Raw genomic sequence first — 25,023 nt, forward strand, 5'->3', positions numbered from 1 at the left:
CTCGGCTGCAGGATCTCGGCTGGATCTCGGTTGGATCTCGGCTGGCCCTCACCTCGGCTTGATCTCGCAAGGGCTGCGGCTCTCTCACTGCCTAGGACGTGTCTAGGACGTGTCTAGGAAGTGTCTGGGACGTGTCTAGGACGTGTCTAGGACGTGTCTGGGAAGTGTCTAGGACGTGTCTGGGAAGTGTCTGGGACGTGTCTGGGAAGTGTCTAGGACGTGTCGAGCAAGTCTCGCCGGATCATCGTGGCGATGTACTGGTTGATGAGGAGGACGGCGATGTCGGAGCGGGATGTGAAGCGGGTGAAGGCCTCCTCGATCTGGGGGGAGGAGGAGAGGGGGGGGGCGGGGTGCGAGGGGAGGGGAGGGGGGGGAAAGGAGCGGGGGAGGGAGGGGGAGGAGGGGAGGAGGGGAGGAGGGCTCAGTCGCGAGTGGCGAGGGTGGCGGCGGCGAGGGTGGCGGCGGCGAGGGAGGGTGTGGCGAGGGGCGGTGGGCTTGGCGGCGGTGGCGAGGGCGGAGGGGGCGAGGGCGGCGGCGAGGGTGGCGGAGGGGTGGGCAGTGGCGGGCTGGGTGGAGCGGCTGGTGGGTCGGGGCGCAAGGGCGCGCGGTGGAGAGAGGCTGCTGCGCTCGCCTGCCCCGGGGAGGTCTTGGAGTCGACGATGACGAAGTTGGACGCCTTGCGCGCGTCGACTGCCGCGGCGGGGAGAGGGCCGCTCGGTCGGAAGGCGGAGAGCGGGCGAGGGCTCCAGCCCAAAGAGGCTGTGTGAGCACGCTGCCGGCCCCACAAATTCCCGAGAGAGGAAGGCGCCAGTGCAGCGCCAGGGCGTGCGGCGCGCGGCGCGGCGGCATGCATGTACGTGCAAGGGGCGCGCACTGTTTCCGACGCCGGCGAGGAGCATCCCGGTGACAGTGTCCTCGTCGCCGATGACGGCGATGAGGGCGTCGTGCAGCTCGAGGTTCTTCTTGGCCTGGGGAGGGCGGGCGGGAGGACAGTTGGGCGTGGCGTTGCGGACGGGCGGCCCCGGGTGGGCGCTTGCACCATGTGTGTTGTATCGCACAAGACACAGCTGGGGATTCCGGTGCTTTTCCGGGTAGGGGAAAGTTCATTCGAGGGGAAAGTTTTTGCGAGCTGGGGATTCCGGGTTGCTCTGGCTCGCAAAAACTCACGCAATAATTGTCATCACCCGTGAGTGCGAGTTAGGGCTAGCAGGCAGCTAGCCTCTGAGGAGGGTGGCGTCCATAGACACCTCACTAGACCCCACACACGGTCTCGTCCGTGCCTCGCCGCGGGCGGCGTGATTGCTAGAGGCGGAGCAAGCCTGCTCTAGCCTCGCATGTTACTTGCTGTCGTCTGTTGTTTGTTGTGCCCTTGTTTGTTCCTTTGGCACCTTGATCCTTGTGGAGTGCGGGGGGGGGGCGGCGACAGGGAGGGAGGATGTGGCCCTGAGTTATGTGTACGCCAACTCAGGGTGTGTGGCAGCCACGCTGGCTGTGTGTCTTGTGAGCTTGTTTTGTGTCTGTGTGTCGCTCGTGCGTGTCGTCATCATCTGCCCCGCGTCCACCCATAACGCGCTGGTGTCCAGTCCGAGCCTGACTGACTGTTCTTCACCTTTCTACCTAACCTAACCTGTTAGATCTATTCTCCCCCCCCCCCCCCCCCCAATGTTACCCCCCCCCCCCTTAAAAATCAAACCCCATTCCCCCAAAAAACAACCCTTGTTCCCTTCCCCCAGCTAAATACCCGCCATCCCCCGCATGTGTGCGTGAATGAGTATTCCCCACACACAAACGTAGAGAGCGGCAGTGCAAAACATTAAAGAAATCACGCGCGTAGGGCCACCGTGAAGGTACATGTACAACTGTACCGGGCCGTGATGAACAGTTGCAACAGAGTACGTCCTCGTGTGTCCGAGCATTCGTCCCAGCGCGAGCGTCCCAGCGCTGTCCGCCATGGGCGGTTGCCTCACCAGCCGCATCGACGGCAGCGGCGACGGCATCGACATCTCCAACTGCCGTGCAATCCGCGTGACCCGTCTCTCCCTCTACACCTCGGACGGACGGCTCATGGATGGCGAATCGGCAATCCAGGCGCTCCACAAAAGCCTGCACATGCTGAATGACGACGCCGCGCCGGTCGGCACCGGCCACCTCGAGACTACCATCTACTCCACCTCCAACGAGGACGCCGGCATACACAACTCGTGGCTCGTAATATACTCGTCCTACTCGGACCGCATCGAGCGCGGCAAGCGGGACAAAATCGAGCGTAAGCTGCTCGCGACGGTGCACCAACATGGCCATGCGCCCGGCGAGACGGCAAAGGGACAGCCCTCGCAAGCCAGCACCGAGGAGCATGTCATCCTCTCGGAGATGATTGGCCACGTTGTGTGGCAGCTCTCGGACCTGACCGAGCTAGGCGACGGGCCCTGGCCGTCGGGCTACGTCAGAATACGCATCAAGCCATCTGAGGCGCACATTCTGCGTACTGAGTCCTGCACCTTGACATGCTGTGGGACTGCCATATGGGGATCGGCCCTTCACCATGCATCTTGATCGTCTACCCTCTCGTTGGCTCCGTAGGTCAAGGCACTGTACGAGCACGTGCGCTCATCCGCCTTTGAGCAGGCGGTGAAGGGGTTTCACGACCTGGTGGACTCGCACAGTCCTGCCGGGCCGTGATCAGCATGTGTACATCGCAAGTTGTGTGAACAGGTCGACATCGCGCTTATCATCGGCAGCCGGCTGTCCAAGCGATGCCATCCGACGAGAAACCACTTCGCCATCTAGAGCGTCTCTTCACATATCTGTCTTGCAAACAGGGAATACATTCAGACAGAGTCTGAAATGGGACCGTGCTGGGCGGCGCTCTGCTCCGGCGGCCTGTGCTCGCCCTTCCGCGACGCAACCTTGCACTTCCGCATCAGTCCGAAGGATCGATACACCAAACCCCGGCCCATTGCGAAGGGCGACCCCTCATGCCGCAACGAATTTGATTAGGAGCGCGACACCTTCAGCAAGGTGATTGACATTGAGGTTGTCGGCCAGAAGCTCCTCGAGCTGCTTGTGCAGGGCGTGAGCAAGAGTGGCACCCTGGAGCCAGCGGAGCTGCACACGGGCGAGCCGTAGCAGTGATCGCCGCGATATCTTTCCGAGATCCACTCTTGTTCATCCATGGCCATGACGCGTCTGTACAATCATAGGCGAGATCCACTTCTCGTACCATGGTCGTCCCGCCGACGGAGAGGTGTACGCGACGGACTGTGTTATGGCCCACCGGCGACTGCACAAAGCGCCGCTCGTCAATGAGGCGACGCCCTTCGTCAAGACGCTGCACAAGAGCAACAACGACCTCCTTCAGCTGGAGGCGTCACAGCTCCGCCAACCCATCCGATGGCAATGGCGTGCAATCACAGCCTTAGCTTGCCGTGCCCTGCCCTGATGGGCTGTAGGTACTCGAAATCCAAGAGGAGATGCGCAGGAAGAAGGAGGTGCTGGAGGCCCTCAAGCCCAGCGAGCCAAACTCGAGCAGCGAGAGAAGCACCATACGGTCCAGCCCGTCAGCGCCGTCGCTGCTGGACATCCTCTCGAGAGCAAATAGTGGACACGTGCAGTGATCTCTGTAGTAGGTTTAGTATTTGAAGTGCGTGTTTTTTTTGTGAGAGCGCCTTCGTTGTTAATAGTACAAACCCAATGGTCCTCTGCGAGCGGTCCTTCGTTGCAGTCGCACACACGCACACGCCACGCCGCACCGCGCGCCTGCCCACCGCCCCGCCCAGGCGGGAAAGAGATGAGGAGATGGGACAGCAAAGGAGGAAGCACAGGCACGTATGGGAGGGTTCAGTAATGCGCCACGCTGCCCGGCGTCTCTCACTTTCCGGGACAGCCCCGCCCTTGTGAGGCAGGAAAGTGACGGCTACCCCGTACGCCCTGCGGCCTGCTACTCCGACGCCGACCGCGCATTCCCCCCTCCTCGTTCCCGCCTCGAAAAAAAAGAAAGAAAGAAGACAGACAACCCAAGGGAGGGATGGGAGGCTCCGTTTTTTTGTCGCTTTTCGTTTTTTCCCCTGCAGCACCAAGAGCCTCTCACGCACTGGAGAGCGCGACGGAATGCTCCGCACCCTGGTCTTCGCCGGCATCGCCCTTCAGGGCTTGATGTTTGTGGGCGTCCCGGTCTTCCACATGCTTACCGGTGAGCTTCCGGGCCCGATCAAGGACGAGCCGGACCCGCTCAAACAGTGGATCAACGCGCAGATTTTCAACAACTCGGAGCTCACGCAGGAGATGCTGTACTCCTTCTGGGTGCTGCAGTGGCTGTGCATGGTATCGCTCACAGCTGCGCCGCGCATCCATCGCGTGCTCCCGAGCACTTGGATGGTCTTCTACTACTTCTACGTGGCCGGGGTCGAGGAGAAGCGCATGTCCGAGGCGGCCGTGCCAGGACGGTACCCAGTCGAAAACTGGGTCATTCACGGCATCTTCGCGCTCGTGTGGGTCGGCATCGTCGCGCTCCCGGAGCCGGGAAGCGGCAAAAAGAAGAAGGCGTGAGCGGTAGGCGGCTCAGTCCTCACGCAGACCGCCAGACCAAGTGTGTGTATTTCTACAGGCAGTTTGGAGACTCATGCTTGCACCAATCCCTGACCTTGTCTCGTGGGGCAGATCCAGTGGGGCAGGCCGAGAGAGAGAGAGAGAGAGAGAGAGAGAGAGAGAGAGAGAGAGAGAGAGAGAGAGAGAGAGAGAGAGAGAGAGAGAGAGAGAGAGAGAGAGAGAGAGAGAGAGAGTAGAGAGAGAGAGAGAGAGGTATCTTGACCAGTGACCACTTGATGAGGAGATCTGGCATCAGGGCGTACGGGGTAAGGGTGGTAATGTAGCCGTCAATTCGAGCCCGTCACTTTCGCTGCCTCGCAACAGGGCGGGCTGTCCCGGAAAGTGAGAAACGCCGGGGTGCGTGGCGCATCTACTTGGGGTACCGGGAGAAAAGCGCAGGCCCTCGGTGGCAGAAAGAACGACAGAAGGTAGGTAGGTAGTAAGGTGAAGAACAGCCAGGCTCGGACTGGACACCAACGCGGTATGGGTGGACGCTGGACAGATGATGACGACACGCACGAGCGACACACAGACACAAACAAGCTCACAAGACACACAGCCAGCTGGCTGCCACACACCCTGAGTCGGCGTACACATAACTACAAGCCGGCCGCCCTTGTGTTTTTCTTCTGTGTTGCACCCCCCTGCCGATGGCCGGATGCATTTGTGGCGCGTGCGTGGTGTCGTCGGCGTGAAAAATTGGGTGTTTGACTCATGAGCAGCAAGCTGCCGTCGCTTCACGTGAAGGCACTATGCTCACGCCGCGCCGGAAAGGACGAAAGTGGACGCAACTTTGAGCGGGACTCTCACGAAGCAGTGCAAATCTCAGAGCTCGGAATGGTCGGCTCAGAGGACTGGGCGCTGCGGAACCAAGACACTCTTGGCGAGGAGAACGTCCGAGCGCGAGCGCTCCTCCTGCAGCTCGAGGCGCACAACGATGCCGTCCTCGCGATGGATGAAGGCCGTCTTCGCCATCCTCTGCCGCTCTCGATTGCCGCCGGCGCGTGGGGCGAAAACGTGCTTCTGAAAGGAACGGACAGCGAGGGACGGCCGTTGGACGCGGCTGCGATCTGCATCGGCGATATTCTCGAGGCCACTCGAGGCTCGCTCCGGCTGGAGGTCACCTGCCCTCGTCGGCCATGCTGCAAGGTGGACCAGCAGTTTGGCCAGACGTGGAGAGGTGCAGGCGTTCGCGCTCACACCGCTCGGAACGGCATGGCCGGCTTCTTTTGCCGTGTCCTCAAGCCCGGCCGGTTGGCCGCTGGGGACGAGCTGCAGGTGGTCCAGCGGCGACGGCCGGAGTGGTCACTCAGGCGGGTGAGCGACGTGGTGTACGGCAGGACTAGCGGCCGGACCAGTGTCGCCGACGAAGCAAGCTACAGCATCAGATGCCTCGCGACGATCGAGAATTCGGAGGAGATGGATCTGCGCCTGGCGCTTCTGCGGGAGCTGGTGCAGGTGAAGGAACTCGCCGACTTTGAGTGGCGAGACAAGATTCGAGAGATGCTCCAGCTGCACGAGAGCAGGCGTTGCCTTCTCCAATGAGAATCGAACCGAATAAATTTAGAGCTGCAGGAAGAGAACAATCACGCAATAAGTAGTTAGCCAAGGCATGTACGATCTCTCCCTCTCCCTTTTCGCCCACTTCTTTGCCCCCGACCCCACTCCGGTGTGTGTATATGTACCAACTCCTCCCCCGCTGTACACTTATACAGGTCAGCCGAATTTAAGATTTGAAGGCGGGGCGGCCGTGAGCTGTAAAATCTTGAAAATGTGTGAATTTACAGCTAAAATCCTGCGAAAATGCGCTCCAGAGCTCTAAAATCTTGGTCTAAAATCTGAAAATCGCCGGCCTGCGGCCGGCCTCTAAAATCTTAAATTCGGCGGACTTGTAGTCGGCCTCACCAACCTTCACGGGTCTCACAGTCAGCTGTGAGAGCCCTGTGTGAAGAGAGCGCAAGGGGTTGGTGCGTCTGTACCGATGACCGAGACGCGAGAGGTCGTTGCGTCTCGCGACGCGACGTGTGTGAGTAAATGCACCATTGAGCAAAAACCTGACGAGGCGTGTGTGTGAGTGTGTGTGTGTACTCACTCACACACTGACGAGGCCTGTACGTATGTATCTAATACTTTCACACCTTTCTGCTAAACCTCGCGAGGGCAGCAAGACTGGTCAATCGCCCTAAACCACACGCGAGGGCACCTAAAAACCACACGCCGCGCACACGCCCCGCCATCCGACCAGATCTGCTGCACAGCCTGCCAGCAGGCTGTGCAGCAGACCTGCTGGACACTCAACACACACGCACGCCCGCGCCGCCCGCCCACTGCGCGGCCGACTGCACCCCGCGACAGCCCCGTTCCACCAGGCGAGGCGCGCGTGGCACGCCGCGCGCGCCCCCGGGCGGCTCGGCCAAGGTGTACTTCACCCCCCCATGCCTGTGTACTCTCTCTGTGCAGCAATACACTCACACACGCCCACGCGGCTCACGCACTGCGCGACCGCCCGCGCCCTGAGAAAACAGCAGCCTTACAACACAAGTGAGCACCCAGCTAGCAGCCCGCACGACGCTGCCTGCGCCCTCGCACGTCTGCACCTTCTCTGTATGAGGTTCTCAGATCTCACCCGCTCTGCGGTCACAAAAAGAAACCCCTCCACACACGCAAAACTCGGGAGATAGCCAGCGTTTGTGCCCCGTTTGTGCGTTTTATTTTTTAGCCAGCCCGTATAAGATATACGAACTCAAAAGAAAAACGCCGCCTTCCCTCCTTGGGAAAGAATTCAACAAAAAGAACTCCTTGGGAAAGAAAAAATAGTTATGGAGCGCGGACTAACCCTCGGAGACCCGTGTTTACTTTACGGCCCTTTCCCTGCGAATGCGCACCCCCCCTAGCTAGGGGTCAGGGCTCTCTAGCCCGTAGCCCGATGCCGATCATCCGGCTCGCTGTGGGTGCGCTTCTTAGCTCCCTGGCCCTGGATGTGAGGTTGATGACTGCACTCCAAGTGCTCCAAGTATGGCGTACAGCCCTTCGGGCACCTTTGTGATTTGTTTGCACCTCTGTAGATTCGCAACCTCCCCCTGGGACACGAAAACAGGCGTAGTGTGTGTAGCACCGCTGCCAACGAAAATTTGGGGCGTCACACAGACAGCGAGATAAGGATCAACTGGAACTCACCAGTCCGATAAGGATCAACTGGAAGGCTGAACCCTGGGCTTAGACAGAACGGGCGAGGTAGGCTCCAAGGGAGACCACGCTCTACCCAAGGCGCCAAGATTGAGTGCGTTTTACGCGTGCTACTGTATGACTACGACCTCTCTCTACGCTCTAGTCATGTCGTGTGTGAGTCATGTGCAGGGAGTGCAGCAGACTCGCCGGAAACGTCCAATCATCCCGCACGCTGCTGTCTGTCGCGGGCGACGCGGCGGGCTCCCACAGCGCGAGGCCGCTAGTCTCTGCGGCCGCGATGGTCTCGGCGGCCACCACCTGCATGCTCGGTCGCAGACCCGGGTCTTGCTGCCAGCAGCGAGTGATGAGGTCCGAGTAGACGGCGCGGTCGGGCGAGAGGCTCAGCGGCGGCCGCGACGCGGACGAGGGCGGGACGGCCACCTCGTGCATGAGGGACCAGAGCAGCATCCCGTACGAGAAGGTGTCGCACCGCTCGTCGTAGCCCGCGACGGGTGCCTGTCCAGACGCGCCACGAGGCTGGGCGCGCACCTCTGGCGCCATGAAACGCTTCGTGCCTGCTCACAGCGTCGCGCTGTAAAGAGAGGCCCCTCCCGGCGCGGCGGCATCAAGCGCGCTCCGTGCCGACGTCCGACGTGTAGAGTGCCGCCTCGGCACCGGAACCGGAGACCGGCGCCGTCGACGCGTCGCTCGCAGAGGCGGCGCCGCAGCTGCCCACGAGCCGCGCGAGGCCAAAGTCGGCCACCTTTGCGTGGTACTCCGTGTCGAGGAGCACGTTGCTCGGCTTGATGTCGCGGTGCATGACGCCGTTGCCGTGCAAGAAGGAGATGCCCGTCGCAACCTCGGCCGCGATCCTGGCCGCCAGCCCCGCCCGGAGGGGCTCGCCCCGCCTGAGCAGCTCGCTGAGCGAGGTCTGCATCAGCTCGAGCACGAGCGCGCCGCCGCCGCCCGACAAGGTTGTGGCGCCGAAGAGGGTGCAGATCGACGGGTGGCGGAGCCGGGCGAGGAGGCGCGCCTCGTCCTGCAGCCGCCGCGAGGTCTGCCCGCCCCGCGTCACCTGCGAGAAGCAAGGGGGGGGGGGGGGGGGCAGGGGGCGAGAGGGTGAGGCGAGAGGGCGACCCGATGCAGGGAGAGCAGAGGGGGAAGGCTGCGAGCTAGCTGCGAGCTAGCTGCGAGCTGGCACCGCCCGCCCTCTCCGCCGTCACCTCGAGGGCGACGTGTATGCGGAGATTGTGGGAGATCGCGGGAGATAGTGTGAGATCTCACCTTGAGGGCGACGTGTATGCCGAGCCAGCGGCCCGCGTAGACCGTGCCTTGGCCTCCCCTGCCGAGGACGCGGTCGATGACGATGTCGTTGGCTGAAGGCGGCGGCGGGAGGGCGGCCGCATCTCGATCCAGAAACGCGAGGCGCACCTGCGGACCGTGGATGCGTCACGCCGTGAGCATGCGGACATGCCGTGGACATGTCGTGGACGGGTCTCGAGGGCGAGGCGCACGTGCTGCTCCATCAGGTAGCCGAGCGCCTCGCCGAGCATCAGCGCGCCTAATCTCTCGGGTGATCTCGGGTGATCTCGGGTGATCTCGGGTGATCTCAGGTGGCCGAGCGGGGATCACCCAGTAGTGCCTCCGATCAGCAGCGGCTCGGCTACATCTCGGCCACATCTCGGTCACATCTCGGCCACATCTCGGCTACATCGTGCCTCCGATCAGTAGAGGCTCGCCCGGGTGGCCGATCTCCGTGACGGGCGGCGACAAGGTGAAGCCAGCCATGATGACTGCGAATCACGCGAAGCGGTGCGCGTCCAAGATGGCCGAGTAGCGCAGGTAGACGACGGACAGCAGCAGGAACAGCGCCTCGTTAAGGACGAAGAAGTGGAGCGGGTAGATGAAGCCCGTGGGCAGGTGGAGGAGGAGTATGGCGGCGACCAGCACCGCCGTCAGGCCGACCAGCGTGCGACCAAAGAGCAAACGGGCGCGCTGCTGGTCGTGCATGCGGTCTGCCCGCCAGCGCGCACCCGCCAAGGATGCGAGCCAGACGAGCTCGCCGAAGAGATAGTCGAGCAAGAACTCGTTCTTGAGGACGAAGGAGAGGGCCAAGTCGAACGCGGCACACCTGTCGGAAGTTCGTGGAAGGCTCGTGGGAGGCTCCGAGCCTGGCAGCGAGGACCAGCTCGAAGGCGGCTCGCACATGCCGAGGAAGATCAGGAACGGCAAAAAGGCAGAGCGGAAGGCCTTGGACGTGTACTGCGCCTCCATGTCCCGGTCGACGAACTGGAGCCTGCCGGGACAGGGAGAAGCGCAGCGGTCGAGTGGCGTGTGCGCTCCCTGGCGCGCCGCCGGTGTGTCTCTCTCATTGGGGCGCACGTCCACGGCTTGAGCGGCGGCGGCGCAGCGGGGGCGAGCAACTGCCCGGCGGCGGCGGCTCGCTCGAGGAAGGCGAGTCGCATGCGCCGCTCGAGGAGGTAGCCTGCCGCCTCGCCGAGCAGTAGTGCTCCGCCTACGCGACACCTCGGGGCGGTGGCACCGCGACCTCGGGAGACCTCGCCGAGCAGGAGCCGCCCCGCCCAGCAGGAGAGGCTCCGCTGGCCGGCCAAGCACAGACAGCTGCGGCAGCATGGCGCTCCCGATCGCCTGCACACCGAACCTCGACGGCTCTCAACTTGCGGGCCGTCACAGCTCTGCCCGCTCTGCCCGCGTCTCGCGTTGGTCGCGGAGTAGGCGGCGCGCGACTGCCACGGGATGGCCTGAAGGTGCCGAGGAGAAGGCTCATCATAGAGGGATCGGAGACTGCGGCGCGCGGCTGCCACGGGGTGGCCGAGTGGCGCAGGTAGAGAGAGACGAGGCACCGCATCAGCGCAACCACCACCACCAGGCCGGGGTGCCTTGGCTCGGGCGGGTGGATCCGGAAGATGAGCAGCAGCGCGGCCCAGCCCACAACCGCCGTGGCATTGAGCGCGAGGCCAAACAGCGCGCGCGCCCGCTGCTGGTCCGCCATGCGGCCCGTCCTCCGGCGAGCGACGGCCAACACGACTCCGGCGAGAGCGGTCGCCATCCCGGCTTCTCGGATGGCCGGGAATCCCACGGCAAGGGCTGTATACAGCGCGGACCAGACCACCTATGCAAGAGAAGAGAGAGACACGCGTCACTCAGTGGTGTGCGGCACAGGATGCACTCGGCGTCTCTTCAGCACGCCAGGAAGACAACGAGAGGCGAGTAGGCGGAGCGGAACGCATCAGCAGTGAAGCGTGCCTCGAGCGCGGGGTTTTTGATGGTAAGAGTCCACCGCTGCAGCCGTGCATCGTCTGTAGCTGGCCAGAATGCGGCTGCCGCGGCGAGCATCACCAACGCAGCAGCAGCGACGCTTGTTTTTCGGTTTCCAGCAGGTGTCTTTGGCTGCCTTGAGCGTGGCCAATCTATCAGCGTACCGCGCCTTCAGCATAGCGATCCGCGCCTTGAGCTCTTCCAGCTCACGATCTCGTCGGGAGAGCGTCCTCGTCCGTGTGGTGCGATCCGCCGCCGCGTGGTCGAGTGCAGCGATCAGGGCGAGGAGCGCTGCGAAGGGCGTGCACCTCGATCCTGCACCGTGTTTGTTATGACCCCCCCCAGTGAACACACCAGTGAGGGAGGGCGAGACGATCGAGGGGTCCCGTACCATGCGGAATCGACCCTATCCAGTGCTCAAGTGCTCAAGCTAGGAAGGCGAAACACAGTCCGACCAACGACTGGGTTGCAGACTGGGACACCAACGCGGTATGGGTGGACGCAGGACGGGCGATGACGGTCACACAGGAGCGACACACAGAACCACAAGACAAGACACTCAGCCAACGGGGCGGCTGCCACACATCCTGAGCGAACTTCCCTGTCACCCGCGGCCGGACTCCATCCGGCACGCGTCGCTGGGCGCTCAGAGCTGCGTCCCCTGCTCGCCACCCCGACGCCCAAGGCGCCCGAGCGAACGACAGGCGGCACGCGAAGACTGATTGCAATCCCGCCGACCGCCAGGCCGCGGGATGATGCGTGCGTGGTCTTGTAGTGGGTCTCGGAAGCATGTGGCCGCAGCCCAAAGCATGTGGCCGCACACACACTGCCGATTTTATATGCAGCCCACTTCTTCTCTTCCACCTGGTGGTGCGATGGGCTCCCTCCCGCGGGGAGATGTCACGCCCCCCACAGCAAATCGGTTTTTGCCCTTAAATAGTGCTGTTTTCGTTGGGCCGAATTTCGCTTGACTTGGTCGGTTTGAGCACTATCTTCAGCCAACGCCCACAGCAAATCGGTGAAAACCTGGAGTCACGCCACTGGTTCGCGACGCGCACCACAAGAGCGTCTGCGACCCGGAGGCGCCGTATCAGTACCTGCAGAACGACATCTGGACGCCGATCGACTCGACCCTCGCTCTACCGCCTCACTTGGTGGCCACCACTGAACTTGGTCCTCCATGGAGTCTGAACCGGCCGCCATTATGCCGCAGCAGGACTGGGAGGTTGTCATGGTGGACGAGGCGGCACAAGAGGGTTTCTTCCACTACGAGGTTCGGCGAGGCGAGGAGGCCTATCGCTTGCCAGTCCTGCGGAATTGGAAGCTCGTCGGCTCTGCCTTCTACACAATGAATGTGCGAGAGCACCGCGTCACCCCGATTCAGGAGCTGTATGAGCACGAGGCATGGTTGCGCATGAGCGTGAAGTTGAAACCGGAGGACGTTCTCATCTGCTCGTACCCCAAGTCGGGGACGACACTGGTCGAGCAGATCGTGCTGCTTCTGCTCAACAGCGGCGATCACGAGGCCCTTGATCCCCTCTCCAAGAATGCGATTCGACCGACAAAAGCGACGTTTGGAAAGATCTGGCCCGAGGCGTGCCTAGTGCCTGATGGCTGCACCGAGCGGGCACCCTTCCGACCGATAGGCGAGCAGTTCAGGCCAGTGGAGCTCTCGCTCTTCGAGGCCATGCACAGCCCTCGCGTCATCAAGACGCACAACGCTCCACAGCATGTCGTTGGCTGCGATGCGAGCGGGCAGCTGGCAGAGTCTCGATACATCATCGTGTGCCGCAACCCCCTCGACACTTGCGTCTCTGCGTACTATCATGGCTGGAGCCCCGCTGAGAGCGGCGTGCCCTTTGATGCGTGGTCAGTCGCATGGCTCGCCGGGCTGCCAGCGCAAGGCGGCACGTGGTGGACGTATTATGAGCAATGGCGGCGAGCGGAGCAGCTCAGCACGAAGCGCGCCCAGTTCTTATGGGTGCAGTACGAGCACATCAAGGATCAGCCTGAGCGTGAGATTCGCCGTATCGCCGCCTTCCTCGGCATCGACGGCGACGACGCTCTCATCGCGCGCGTTGTGCATGGTAGCGACTTTACCGTCATGAAGCGCAGCGCAAAGGAGGCCGCCAAGGCCCGCCACCGGTTGGACTCGGACGCACACATGCGCAAGGGGATCGTGGGCGATCACATCAACCACTTTGAGCCCGAGCGCCGCCGCCGCTTCATCTCTGCCCTGCAAGGCGGCGGCAACCCCCACGCACCATTCACGGATGCAGTCTCGCTATCTTTTAACTCTCCAGCAGAGCAGGTCTCGCCCCAGCCATTCGCCATCCTTGATTTCATGGCAACGCTGCTGCTACCCGCCACTATGAACGCGGCAAACACGTGTATCATCCCGATTGCCGAGGCTGTCGTCCGGTCCCGACGAATGAGTGCCGATGCAACAAGGACGGAGGTGCTGCACGCATCGGCGCTAGAGATCGCCGTTAGCACGGCTGGAATTTTGCTGTCCACGCTAGCCTACTTCGCTATGCCATCGCGGTGGCACGAGGGGCGCACCATCTACCTGTTTGCCAGCGGCTGCTTCACCGTCGGCACCGGCGCCTACATGACGGCCGTGTTGACAGACACGCCCAGGTGGGCGACACTCTTGTGTCGCGTCCTGGCGCTGAGCGGCTCCGGTATCAAGTACACCATCAAGGCGCGCTTTCGCAGAGCCGGCGCACATGCACACGCACATGCATAAATCTACAGATGCATTAAATCTACACATGCACATGCATTAAATCTACACATGCACATGCATTTATCTACACATGCACACGTACCAAGCATGCGCCCCGGCTGATGTACGTGCACATGCCGAACACAGGTGCGCATATCCCAGTCGCTTTTTGCACAGAAGCGGTCGTTCCTCATGCTCTGTGTCACGACGTCGGCTCTTGTTGGCACGCAACACGGGGTCCCAGGGAAGGCGAGCAAGAACCTTCTCGCGTGCCAGACGCCAAAAAGACGACGCAAATCCATTCACAGTCCTTGGCGACGGCGGCTTCAGAAGCGGCTTCAGAAGAGAGCTTCTTTACTTATAAAATTCTTTATTTTCTCTTTGTGGTTGGCTCTGGCGGGCGCGCTGCGGTCGCACGCCTCCCAAGTCATATGCCACGGCGTGCAATGTAGATTCAGCACACGCGCCTCTGCTCGCGAACACTCATCCAATGAATTGTCATCCCCCATGTGCCATGAGTGCGAGATAGGGCTAGCGGCTGGCCGCTAGCTAGCCTCTGAGGAGGGCGTCCATAGACACCTCACATGACCCCACACACGGTCTTGTCCGGCCTTGCGGCCGGCTAGATTGCTAGAGGCGGAGCAAGCCTGCTCTAGTCTCACATGTTGGCCCCTGTCGCCTGTCTGTGTTGTTGTGCTGTTGTTTGTTCCTTGGCACCTTGGAGTGCTGGGGGGGCGACAGGGGGGACTGGCCCTGAGTGATGTGTACGCCTACTCAGGGTGTGTGGCAGCCCGCTGGCTGTGAGTCTTGTGAGCTTGTTTGTGTCTGTGTGTCGCTCGTGCGTGTCGTCATCATCTGTCCCGCGTCCACCCATACCGCGTTGGTGTCCAGTCCGAGCCTGACTGTTCTTCGCCTTTCTATCAATCAATCAAATGGCTCTACTAACTCATGCGGCCGGCGAGGCGGAACAGCCTGCTCTAGCCTCACCGTTACGTGCCTGGTCGCCTTGTTGTTGTTGTTGTTGTTGTTTTGTTGCTCGTGCTCGTGTATCGCGCGCGTTGAGCTCTTGGTGCGAACTGCGATGGTGCCTTTTGGCGCCTGCTTGGCGCTTGGGCGCTGGAGGGGGCCCGGGGGGGGCGACCACAGGGACGCGGCCCCGAGTGATGTAGTGCCGTACACGCATCACTCGGCGGGATGCGGTGTGGCAGCCAGCTCGCAGCTGGGGCTGAGAGTGTCTTGTGTGTTCAACTATCTACTTGTGAGTGTTTCTCTGTGTCTGTGGGTCGCGCTCTCCAGCGCGTGCCGTCATCTCCTGTCTCGCGTCCGCACACCCACACTGGGAAGCGCCGGTGTCCACATAACCCATCTTGCGTCCGGAATCGATGTCTAGATACACATGAATGTTTTCTTTCGCGGCACGGGGGTTCACACGGGTCGGCGTCTGCGCGCAACCGCCGCCTCTAGTTGATCCACCACCACTCTTGCCCCACGCCGGCCTCCCGCCACGCCGCGCACGCGGCCGTCTTGAGGTCGACCTCGCTGGTCGTCCGCCCTCCGTCGCCAATGACGCCGTGCGCATAGTGGGCCGGCCAGCCCGGCTCATCGTCGACCGCACGCCAGCCCTCGCCGGCGGGGAAGCCCGCGTGCTCCGCAAAGGAGAGCCACTGCCGGAGGAGCGCTCGACCGAGCGCCACGTCCGCCGGCGCTGGGCGGTAGGGGCCGCACCGGCTCCCGGGCCAGTACGACACGTCTGGGTCCCAGCCCCAGGCGCTCACCGCCGCCGCGGTGGGCGCGCCGACCGACATGGCGGCGATGAAGTCGAAGAGGTGGAAGGCGTAGATGGAGGGCGTGTGGCAGTCCTCGAGGAAGAGCGGGTGGTGCGGCCGCGCCCGGACGAGGGAGAGGAAGACGGCGGCGGTGCCGCTCCTCCGCCGCGCGGCGCCCGCCTCAACTGCGAGCGCGAGCGAGCCGCAAGTCGCGCCCGTGTCCGCAGTCAGCGCGTAAGCTGGCGCGGCGGGCAGGGTCTCGTTCTCGCCGCCGACACCCGCGTAGATCGAGTAGAGCCGCGCTGCCGCCGCGCCGAAGCCGGGCGTCAGCTTGGCCTCGATGTAGGCGGCCGCGTCGGCGCGGCTGCGCAGCGCGGCGAGGGCGGGGTCGGGCTGCCAGTCGAGCTCGCCCTCGAGCATCTGCAGCAACAGCGGCGCCGAGTAGCCCTCGCGCGCCGCCTCCAAGCTGCCTCGCGTGATGGTGACGCCGTCGACGTACGGCAGAGCAGACCACTCGAGTCCGCCTGCGGGCGGGATATGGGGAGATATGGGGAGATATGGGGAGATATGGGGAGATGTGGGGAGATGTGGGGAGATGTGGGGAGATGTGGGGAGATGTGGGGAGATGTGGGGAGATGTGGGGAGATGTGGGGAGATATGCCGGTGAGCAGCCTGCGGGCGGGGCCGGCTCCGAGGCGAGGCTGCGGCCGAAGGAGAAGTAGTCGTACGACGGCTCCAGAGCGCCTTGGAGCTCCGCCACGCTCGCCTTGCGCAGGCAGGCCAGGGTCGCCGCGCCGCGCGAAAGCTTTGCGCACGGCGTGTGGCGGAGCCAGCGCTGCTCGTCCTGCCGCAGCTTGTCTCTGGCCGAGAGGGAGATGTTTGGCGAGGCGCTCAGCGAGATGGCGGCCTACGTACTGAATACGCCAATGAGGGCAGGAAGGCGGCATTGTACAGTCGGAATACGTGTCCACTCGAGCGCTGGTTGGATTAGAATACGTATTCCGCTTCTAGGGATGGCGGCGTGGAAGAGGCCGCGGCTCGCCGGCGCGGCGAGGTGGGCGAGGATGGAGGTGCCGCCAGAGGACTGGCCGAGGAGCGTCACCTTGGCCGCGTCGCCGCCGAAGGCGGCGGCGTTCTTCGCGACCCACCGCATCGCCAGCTGCTGGTCGAGGATGCCGTAATTGCCGCTCACTCCGCGAGGGTCGGCCGAAGCGAGCTCCTCCAGCGCGGCAAAGCCGAGCGCGCCGAGGCGGTAGTTCATCGCGACCAGCATCGCCCGCCCGCCGCTGCCGCTGACCAGGTTCTCGATCGCGCCGTACGAGGCGACGGACCCCTCGACAAGAGAGCCGCCGTACAGCCAGACAAGGACGCTGAGCCGGGCGGAGGCGTTGCCGAGCGCGGCGACGGGAGTGAAGACGTTGAGCGTCAGGCACTGCTCGGAGACGGCCGGAGGGCCGTACGGCGGTTTCATGCCAGGGCAGCCCGGTCCGTCGGCCAAGGCATCCAGTACGCCGTGCCAGCAGGCGGCGGGCGTCGGAGGCAGGAAGCGGCCAGCTTCGCCGAAGGGAATGCCGCGAAAGGCGGCGACGCCACCCGCCTGCGTCCGCCCCTGCACGACACCGCAGCTGGTGCGAGCAATGACGGCAGGGCTCTCCTTCTCGACAGTCTCCTTCTCGACAGTCAGGACAGCGGAGCGGGCGCTGGCGCACCACGCGCATGCGAGGAGGAGGAGCAGACTCAGAACAACCAAGCCGCAATGGCGGTGAGGGGTCGTCTTGCCGTGTGGCAACTGGCCGTCATTCAACCGTTCAGCGAGCAGTGGCCGCGTGTGCATGCGTCAGACACGCTGCAGATCTGAGTCGGGTGACGCTCGTGACGTGAACAACGAGAACAGTTCACTTGGCCACCGGTGGGGGTACGACACGCGATCTGTCGTGGGATCGCTTGTCATGACTCATCAGAGGTGGGAGAAGCCGCGAGAGCAAGGAATCGTGTGTGTGTGTGTGTGTGTGTGCAAGGGATCGGCAGGCGGCGGCGTCGTCGCAGAACGAGGCAGAGGAGAGTTACGAGACAGAGGGATGTGGGACAGAGGATGACGACACGTCGAGACGACACGCGCGAGCGACACACAGACACACAATCAATCGGCGAGAGACTGCGAAGAGAGATAGGAAGAGGCAGACGCCCAAGGGTGGGCGACGGCTAGCGCACCACACCCCTCTCCTTAAAATCCCTGTGTGGTCTTACGGCAATTTCTGTTTTCTTTGTTGTAAAAATCATGAAGGTTTGTTGTAAAATTCTCTAAATTGTTTCTCCCCAAGTTCAGGATATAAGCTAGCCCGATGCTGAGCATCCGGCCCGCTGGGTGCGCTTCATAGCTCCCCGAGGGCCCAACTTCATAATCGTGCTTTTTGGGTTGGGTTGGGTTGTTGGCCCGGGTTGGGTTGTTCCGCGTGAGGTTGGGTCGTCGGCGCGAATGGTGAGGTCTCGACCGCCGCCGCTCACGCCAGCGGACGGCCACCATCGGTGTTTTTGGCTTCGCCACCGTCCAAGGCGTGCGCCATGCGCTCGCCGGCATCGAGCGAGCAACGTGATCGACCGAGCGGCTTGCTGTGTGGACGCCTTCTTGTGGCTCTCGTCGAGAGCGTTTTGCGTCCCGGCGGGTGGGAGAATATGTCGTCTGATGTGTCACTGTGTACGTCACATCGGTCTTGATAACAAGCACGGTCGATCCGTCGAAGCGATACACTCGTTCCTATCACGCTGGAAGGCTGGCACGGAGCTCTGTGCCGGCACACAGAAGAGCCGTGCGGCAAGAGAAGAGCTCGATGGGGAGCGAGAACCGTCAGATTTTCAGGTGTAACCTGAAGTCCGTCGCGATGCACTCAATCCCTCCCGAGCGAAAGCCTGTGGCTCTCTCGAACTCGTCGATATATTGCGGATAAACTGCTCTTCCCGCATAGCTTGCAGAGTCAGAGGCGCAGAAAGGCTGCGAGTGCTCGACGAGTCTTGCGAGCTGCGCGGTCAAACCAGGGGGGAACTGACCGCATCAAGGCGGACTTCCGAAACCTGGGTGAGCACCTCTGACGGTTCTCGCTCCCCATCGAGCTCTTCTTGCCGCACGGCTCTTGCTGTGTGCCGGCACAGAGCTCCGTGCCAGCCTTCCAGCGTGATAGGAACGAGTGTATCGCTTCGACGGATCGACCGTGCTTGTTATCAAGACCGATTTGACGCACACAGTGACACATCAGACGACACATATTCTCCCACCCGCCGGGACGCAAAACGCTCTCGACGAGAGCCACAAGAAGGCGTCCACACAGCAAGCCGCTCGGTCGATCACGTTGCTCGCTCGATGCCGGCGAGCGCATGGCGCACGCCTTGGACGGTGGCGAAGCCAAAAACACCGATGGTGGCCGTCCGCTGGCGTGAGCGGCGGCGGTCGAGACCTCACCATTCGCGCCGACGACCCAACCTCACGGAAGAATTCAACAAAAAGAACTCTCTCTCACCGACACAGGTTCGACACAGGTACCAAAAGGAGCACAGCAGACGGCAACCCCTTAGGCGCCGTCGAAGAGACCGGCCCACCTGGCCGGCCGCTCTTCCCCCCTCCCCTCGAAAGCGCGCTCAATCGCTCGCTCGTCGCACTCCATATCACCTGGACCTATCAACAGGCGCCTGCGGCGCCGTGGTCAGAAGCTGCTGCTCCAACCTGTTCACACTTTCATAGTTGACTTGGAGCACTTGGAGTGCGGTCATTAACCTCACGTCCAGGACCGGGGAGCTAAGAAGCGCACCCAGTTGGCCGGACGCTCGGTATCGGGTTGCGGGCTAGAGAGCCCTAGCCCCGGGTGTGCGCGGTCGCAGGGCCATAACACGTCTCCGAGGGATGGTTCCGTGTACCGGGTTACCCCTTAACTGCAGAACGCACCCTCTTCCTCGACCGTGGGGGGGTGCGCGGTCGCAGGGCCATAATGGTATTTTTTCTCTCGGCGTTTGCTGCCCCCCCCCCGTGTTGAAGACCAACCAACATTCGCCGCGGGCTGCCTACGAAGATGGCCACCTCAGCGCCGACAGTGGTTGCCACGTCGGCCCGCGCCTCGTCGGAGCACGATGCCGCCGTTAGCATCCAGAGGCACGTTCGCGGTAAGTTTGCCCGCAGCGAGCTTGGCGAAGCTTCCAAAGCCTACTTCCAAAGCCTCGCGCGCGTTCGAGACAGCGCCGGTGGTCGAGACAGCGCCGGTGGTCGAGACTTGGACCCCGTTGAGTCGTACCGAGACCAGCAGTTGCGCGCCTTCCGATCACACTGGACCGTACGCTTTGACCACCGGCGTACGCATCACCTCTTCCGGCTGCTCGACGTCAAGGGCGACTACAGGGTCTCCGTGCACGAGCTCGCGGTGCCTTCCCGAATCTCCGTCGCTCCCGCTACCTTTCGCTCGGCCCCTCGTGACTGCGTGTGTGGAACTCTCTGTTCAGGTGGGGCTCCTCTCCATCGGCCTCTTCGACGGCTTGGCGGCGGAGAGTGAGGAGGAGCGGCAGAGGCAGATCGGCTCCCTCACCAACGCGTGCATGCTCTTCTTTGATGAGGACGAGAGCGGCATGCTGTCGGCGCGCGAGTTCTTTGCCATCTTCCACGGCGCGCACTGCACTGGGCCGTGCACGCTTGATGCCATGGGCCGCCTGTCCTTCTAGCCGTGTAGTCGCGAGGGCTGCCCCCCCCCCCCCCTTCCCGCATTCCCTCCCCTCCTCTTCCCCCCCCCCCCTCACACCCTGTGTGTGCGGAGAAGTGCACCCTTACCTCACCCTAGGCCGCTCGCTCGCCGAGCTGCTCGCGCTCCTCGAGGCTCAGGTGAGCGAGGCGGGGTGGGGCGCAAGCTGTGGACCGTCTCCTGGTCTCCTGTCGCTAGTCTCGGACACGGGGGCCTAGACAGAGAGGGGCCCGGCCTCTCTCCCTCCTTTGCTGAATTGAGCAGTTGCCTGCTACCGCTGCTACGCGTGTAGGAGCGAGGCGGCGGCAGGCTCCACTCGCGACTCGACGGAGGGGGAGGAGGCGACGCCAGCGCCACCCTCGTCCGCTTTGGCGCACCATCGCACGGCGGCAGCAGCGGAGGCGGCAGCAGTGGAGGCGGAGGCAGTGGAGGCGGAGGCAGCGGAGGCGGAGGCAGCGGAGGCGGAGCAGGCAGTGGAGGCGGCGAGGGCGTCTACTTCGAGGTCGAGATTCGGCCCGAGGGGTGGGTGCGGAAGGGCGGGAGGGGGCAGGGGCGAGGCCACGTCACCGGAAGGGGGCGGGGCAGGCCCGGACGGGGGACGATGAAACCGCGCCCCCTGCCTACCTTCGGTGTCCAGCTGTGAATAGGAGCTGTGAGTAGGGGAGCTGTGAATAGGAGCCCCCTGCCCACCTTCGGCCAGCGCAAGGTGGCGAGGCCGACGGTGCGCACAGGGTTGGCAATCCCCTCCTCCTCCACCACCACCTCCTCCTCCGCTGCCGCCGCTGCCGCCCCTTCGCTCGCCGCCGCTCTGGCGCAGCTGCCGCCGCCTCCGCCAGAGTCGTCGCGCCTCTGGCTTGACGCACCTTAGATGCGAGGAGGTGGTGGGGTGGTGGAATGGTCTCCGGAGGAGCAGGAGAAGTCAAGTAGTAAACCGGTTGGTAGCGCGCCCTGTGGAGGAGCACACGGGTCTATAGCGCTTGACACGAGAGAGTGGAGAGCGTTCGGCTCTATTCCGAGGCTGCACAGACCTGCTGCAAGCATTCTCGCACCCCGTCTACTCTCACGCGAGATGCTCCGACCACACAGATAGCTCGACACACACACTGCGTGCTCACGCGCCCTGGCTGTGGGGCCCCGGGGGCAGGGTGGCTCAACTCGCGCTACTGATGAACTAAGTGCCACCTTCGTAGCTGCTTTGCGTAGAGCCAGGCTAGGCAGACGCGCCGCTAGTCCCTCACGTCATCAGGCTCGACACGCGCCGCTGCTCCTCCTCCGACGCCGCGCTCATCCGAGCTGCCTTCGACCTGCCGCAGCCCTGTGCACCTTCCTTCCCTACGCCGCCTCCATCTGCATCTACCTGGCAGTCATCAGCGACTCGCGTGATTGAGCGAAATAGGCACCCACGGGCCCCTTCTCATGAATGATCAAATAGGGGCCTCTGCGTGCTCTCAATCATGAACACTATCTAGATAGAGGCACACGGGCCCCTTCTCATGGACGGAGAGTGGTTGGATATCGGCCTAGTGGCCTATTCTTGGCCATCCAGATCATGAACTAGGCACGGGCCCCTGATCGCATCACAATGATGAGTGGCTGAATATGGGCCTTAAACTCAGCTGGTCGTCGTTAACCAGGCACTGCTGACCCCTCTCCGAGTTGTACGTTTTCTTTATTTAGGCACTGACCCCTTCTCGCTGTGGCATCCGGCCCGCTTCGAAGACTTCTTCGAGCCGCGTGACGCGGCGGCAGCTCGGTTCCCATCCTTGCATGCCCTCCCTCGCCCCTCACGCTCTGGAGTGCGCACGTCGCAGGAGTCACTTGGGTGTGCGGAGCCGCCAGCAGGGGCTTGGGGGCAGAGGGGCTCGCTCGGCGTGCCGGAGGTCTCCGGCGGGGCCAACCTCCCTCCGCACACGTGTGCTGATGAATCGAACTCGCTTTCAGGCGGTGTGCCGGACAAATCGAGACGGCCTCACCTCAGCATCTGTGTTGATGGATGAACTTAATTTGATATAGGCGGCGCCGGAATCTCCGACGGCCGACCCGTCACGCTGCTGGTCTGCCGAGATAGCAATCCTGTCACGCGCTCACACCAGACCTGTCACGCCGAGAGCAATCCTGTCACGCTAGGTCTGCCACCTCCTCGTGATCGAGAATCCAGGCGGCCGGCCGCCCCTTGCTAGCACCCCATCCCTCTGGGCACCCATGTACCTTTACATGTCCGTCCCGCTTAAGAGCCTGTGTGGCGTCTGTCATCTAGACATGGACACGGGAGCGCGGCTTCCTTTCGAGCAGTCGCTTACCGCTACTTTTAGGCTGGCGGCCCTGGGCTCGCTCGGCCGGGCTCGGTCGCGGCAGCAAGCAGCGGCGGCGGGGCAAGCTCGAGAGCAAGCGCACGCTCGACATGCAGCCGCCCGGCGCCCTCTGACAATGCGTCTCGGAGCAGCTCCCCCCCCCCCCCCCTCCAGTTGCTAATGTGCTGCTACCTTGTGACGAGACAGGCGTCCTCTCGGAGCAGCTCGCCGTCGTCGTCGTCGGCGACGCCCTCTCCCCGTCTCCGCCGTCACTCTCCACACCAACAGGGAGGCACAGGTCATGTGGAGCGGTCCCAATGATTAGGCGACGACCTCCTAGTCTCCGCCGTCCGCTCCGCGCGCAGCGGGAGCCGGCCCCGACAAAAGCCTGTCGGGCAGCCCCATCAATGATCGAACCTAGTCAGGCGAGCCAACCATCGACTCAGGCTCGCCGACGTGCCAACTTGTCCTCTTACCATCTTGTCTCAGAGTTGACCGTGCCCATTCCTTCACTCTCAGGCTCGACGAGCTGCTGTCCGAGCAGCGCCGCTGCTTGCAGGAGCCGCCACGCACACTAGGGGCCTTAGACGCTCTTCCTGCGCGGGGGAGGGAGAGGGGGGGGGGAAGGCTCCTGTCTGTAGACGTTGGCGGCGCGAGGGCTGCCTGGCCCTTCGTTGCCCCACCAACTAGTACGGTGTGGACAAGTTCACCGACCGTATCTCCACCTTCCTTGTGTGCAGGAGCGGCTGCAGGAGCGGCGGCACTCCACCGGCGCCCGCTTCCTCTGCTGGAGCCTTGCCGACGCCGTCGTCCGTGAGCTGGGCTACGCGCAGGCACTATCTTAGACTTGTCCGAGCCCTAGAGAGCCCGCGAGATCATGACCCGAGATTGCTCGAGATCGCCAGCTGGGCTACGCGCAGGCACTATCTTAGACTTGTCCGAGCCCTAGAGAGCCCGCGAGATCATGACCCGAGATTGCTCGAGATCGCCAGCTGGGCTACGCGCAGGCACTATCTTGACTTGTCCGAGCCCTAGAGAGCCCGCGAGATCATGACCCGAGATTGCTCGAGATCGCCAGCTGGGCTACGCGCAGGCACTATCTTGAATTGTCCGAGCCCTAGAGAGCCCGCGAGATCATGACCCGAGATTGCTCGAGATCGCCAGCTGGGCTACGCGCAGGCACGATCTTAGACTTGTCCGAGCCCTAGAGAGCCCGCGAGATCATGACCCGAAATTGCTCGAGATCGCCAGCTGGGCTACGCGCAGGCACGATCTTAGACTTGTCCGAGCCCTAGAGAGCCCGCGAGATCATGACCCGAGATTGCTCGAGATCGCCAGCTGGGCTACGCGCAGGCACCCTACCTTAGAGTGTCCGAGAGCCCCGAGATGGCTCGCGAGATGAAATCTCGGGTAATCTCGTTCGCAGGTCGTCCTCAACGAGTGGGTCGAGGAGCTCGACGATGCAATCACGACACGCCCGATCAGCGACCACGCGCAGCACCTGCACGACCTCCGCACTGTGCTCGAGAAGGCGCGCGCTAGACTGCGACTAGTCCTCCCATGCTAGATGTCTGCGCGCGCCTCGGCGAGATCTCGGCTGCACCTCGGCTGCATCTCGGCTGCATCCGTGCTGCATCTGTGCTGCGTCTCTGCTGCGTCTCAGCCGTATCTCGACAGCGCACGATGCTGTGGCGTCAGGTGGTTCGCGCGACGGCGCCGCTGGTGCAGGCGCTCGAGGACGGGGCTGGCCAGCCAGCAGCGACGCCGGCGCACTTGTGGCAGTCGCTGAGGGGCGAGCTGGCGGCGGTCAACTCGGAGATCCTCTCGCTGCAGACGAGGGTGGCGTCGCTGCAGCAGTACTTTCGGCAGGCGGTCGAGAGCGCCACTCGCGTGTGGTGCTCTCGGGTCATCTCGGGTCATCTCGGGTCATCTCGGGTCATCTCGGCAGGCGGTGGAGGAGCGGCACTCGCGCGTGCTGTACGTGCTCACGCTGGTGACGGCGCTCTTCGTGCCGCTCCAGTTCCTGACGGGCGTGTGGGGCATGAACTTCCGGGTCATGCCCGAGCTCGAGTGGGAGTACGGATACGAGATGTTCTGGTGCTGCGAGCTGCTCATCGCCCTGCTCGTCTTCATCTTCTTCCGCGCCTCGGGCCTCCTACAGCTGAGCTGACGCACCGCTTTTCCTTGGACTTGGAGCAGTTGGCAGCCTCACACCCAGGGCCGGGGGCTAAGAAGCGCACCCAGTTGGCCAGATGATTGGCATCGGGCTACGGGCAAGAGAGCCCTGACCCCTAGGGCTAGTTCCATTTCACTCTCTGACACGCTAATCTTGAAAACGTCCAACGGAGCTCCGTGTTGCTCCTCCAGCGCCCCCTCCCCCGCGCTTCCTGCGGCCCTAGCCGATGATACTAGCATGGGAGGTCATCTGGATACCGCGAGAGCGACCCAACTCGTCGACATCGTCCGATGATGGTGCCTCAAAGTCAGTCTTC

At 63.0% G+C, this 25,023-nt stretch overlaps 6 protein-coding genes across 6 annotated transcripts in view; 3 read left to right on the top strand and 3 right to left on the bottom strand.

Annotated features, from left to right (window-relative positions):
- The window catches only part of ATPVF (vacuolar H+-ATPase V1 sector, subunit F), a gene marked incomplete at its 5' end in the record, with an annotated part of 1,940 nt that extends 873 nt beyond the window's left edge, over positions 1 to 1,067 (bottom strand). Inside the window, 4 exons of the mRNA XM_005786776.1 lie at positions 220 to 320; positions 659 to 690; positions 875 to 968; positions 1,040 to 1,067. Coding sequence (XP_005786833.1) covers positions 220 to 320; positions 659 to 690; positions 875 to 968 — 227 coding nt within the window. The remainder of the gene's footprint in view (positions 1 to 219; positions 321 to 658; positions 691 to 874; positions 969 to 1,039) is intronic.
- Positions 1,068 to 5,298: 4,231 nt separating this feature from the next.
- On the top strand, positions 5,299 to 6,129 carry EMIHUDRAFT_201863 (hypothetical protein; the record flags this gene model as incomplete). Its single annotated transcript, XM_005786578.1, has 1 exon — positions 5,299 to 6,129. One exon carries the CDS (start codon positions 5,299 to 5,301, stop codon positions 6,127 to 6,129), a length of 831 nt encoding a protein of 276 aa, XP_005786635.1.
- Positions 6,130 to 7,911: 1,782 nt separating this feature from the next.
- EMIHUDRAFT_449295 (hypothetical protein) lies at positions 7,912 to 10,520 on the bottom strand (the record flags this gene model as incomplete). Its single annotated transcript, XM_005786579.1, has 9 exons — positions 10,473 to 10,520; positions 10,335 to 10,401; positions 10,135 to 10,267; positions 9,959 to 10,048; positions 9,471 to 9,883; positions 9,267 to 9,313; positions 9,037 to 9,183; positions 8,395 to 8,827; positions 7,912 to 8,327 (listed from the first exon to the last, which is right to left on the bottom strand). Exons 5-9 carry the CDS (start codon positions 9,538 to 9,540, stop codon positions 7,912 to 7,914), a joined length of 1,113 nt encoding a protein of 370 aa, XP_005786636.1. The 5' UTR covers positions 9,541 to 9,883; positions 9,959 to 10,048; positions 10,135 to 10,267; positions 10,335 to 10,401; positions 10,473 to 10,520.
- A 1,691-nt stretch (positions 10,521 to 12,211) lies between these two features.
- Positions 12,212 to 14,308, top strand: EMIHUDRAFT_201867 (hypothetical protein; the record flags this gene model as incomplete). Its single annotated transcript, XM_005786580.1, has 3 exons — positions 12,212 to 13,651; positions 13,937 to 14,207; positions 14,289 to 14,308. The coding sequence occupies 3 exons, from the start codon at positions 12,212 to 12,214 to the stop codon at positions 14,306 to 14,308; spliced, it is 1,731 nt and encodes a 576-aa protein (XP_005786637.1).
- Positions 14,309 to 15,219: 911 nt separating this feature from the next.
- EMIHUDRAFT_98624 (hypothetical protein) lies at positions 15,220 to 17,359 on the bottom strand (the record flags this gene model as incomplete). Its single annotated transcript, XM_005786581.1, has 2 exons — positions 15,220 to 16,049; positions 16,489 to 17,359. The coding sequence occupies 2 exons, from the start codon at positions 17,357 to 17,359 to the stop codon at positions 15,220 to 15,222; spliced, it is 1,701 nt and encodes a 566-aa protein (XP_005786638.1).
- A 3,698-nt stretch (positions 17,360 to 21,057) lies between these two features.
- On the top strand, positions 21,058 to 24,863 carry EMIHUDRAFT_449298 (hypothetical protein). Its single transcript, XM_005786582.1, has 14 exons — positions 21,058 to 21,092; positions 21,487 to 21,557; positions 21,918 to 21,982; positions 22,052 to 22,109; positions 22,254 to 22,294; positions 22,368 to 22,398; positions 22,553 to 22,654; positions 22,739 to 22,774; positions 22,857 to 22,905; positions 23,051 to 23,090; positions 23,272 to 23,364; positions 23,958 to 24,062; positions 24,230 to 24,400; positions 24,480 to 24,863. The coding sequence occupies exons 7-14, from the start codon at positions 22,642 to 22,644 to the stop codon at positions 24,699 to 24,701; spliced, it is 729 nt and encodes a 242-aa protein (XP_005786639.1). The 5' UTR covers positions 21,058 to 21,092; positions 21,487 to 21,557; positions 21,918 to 21,982; positions 22,052 to 22,109; positions 22,254 to 22,294; positions 22,368 to 22,398; positions 22,553 to 22,641; the 3' UTR covers positions 24,702 to 24,863.
- Positions 24,864 to 25,023: the final 160 nt, after the last annotated feature.

Source organism: Emiliania huxleyi (genome assembly GCF_000372725.1).
Source record: "Emiliania huxleyi CCMP1516 chromosome Unknown EMIHUscaffold_15, whole genome shotgun sequence".
Lineage (NCBI taxonomy): Eukaryota > Haptophyta > Isochrysidales > Noelaerhabdaceae > Emiliania > Emiliania huxleyi.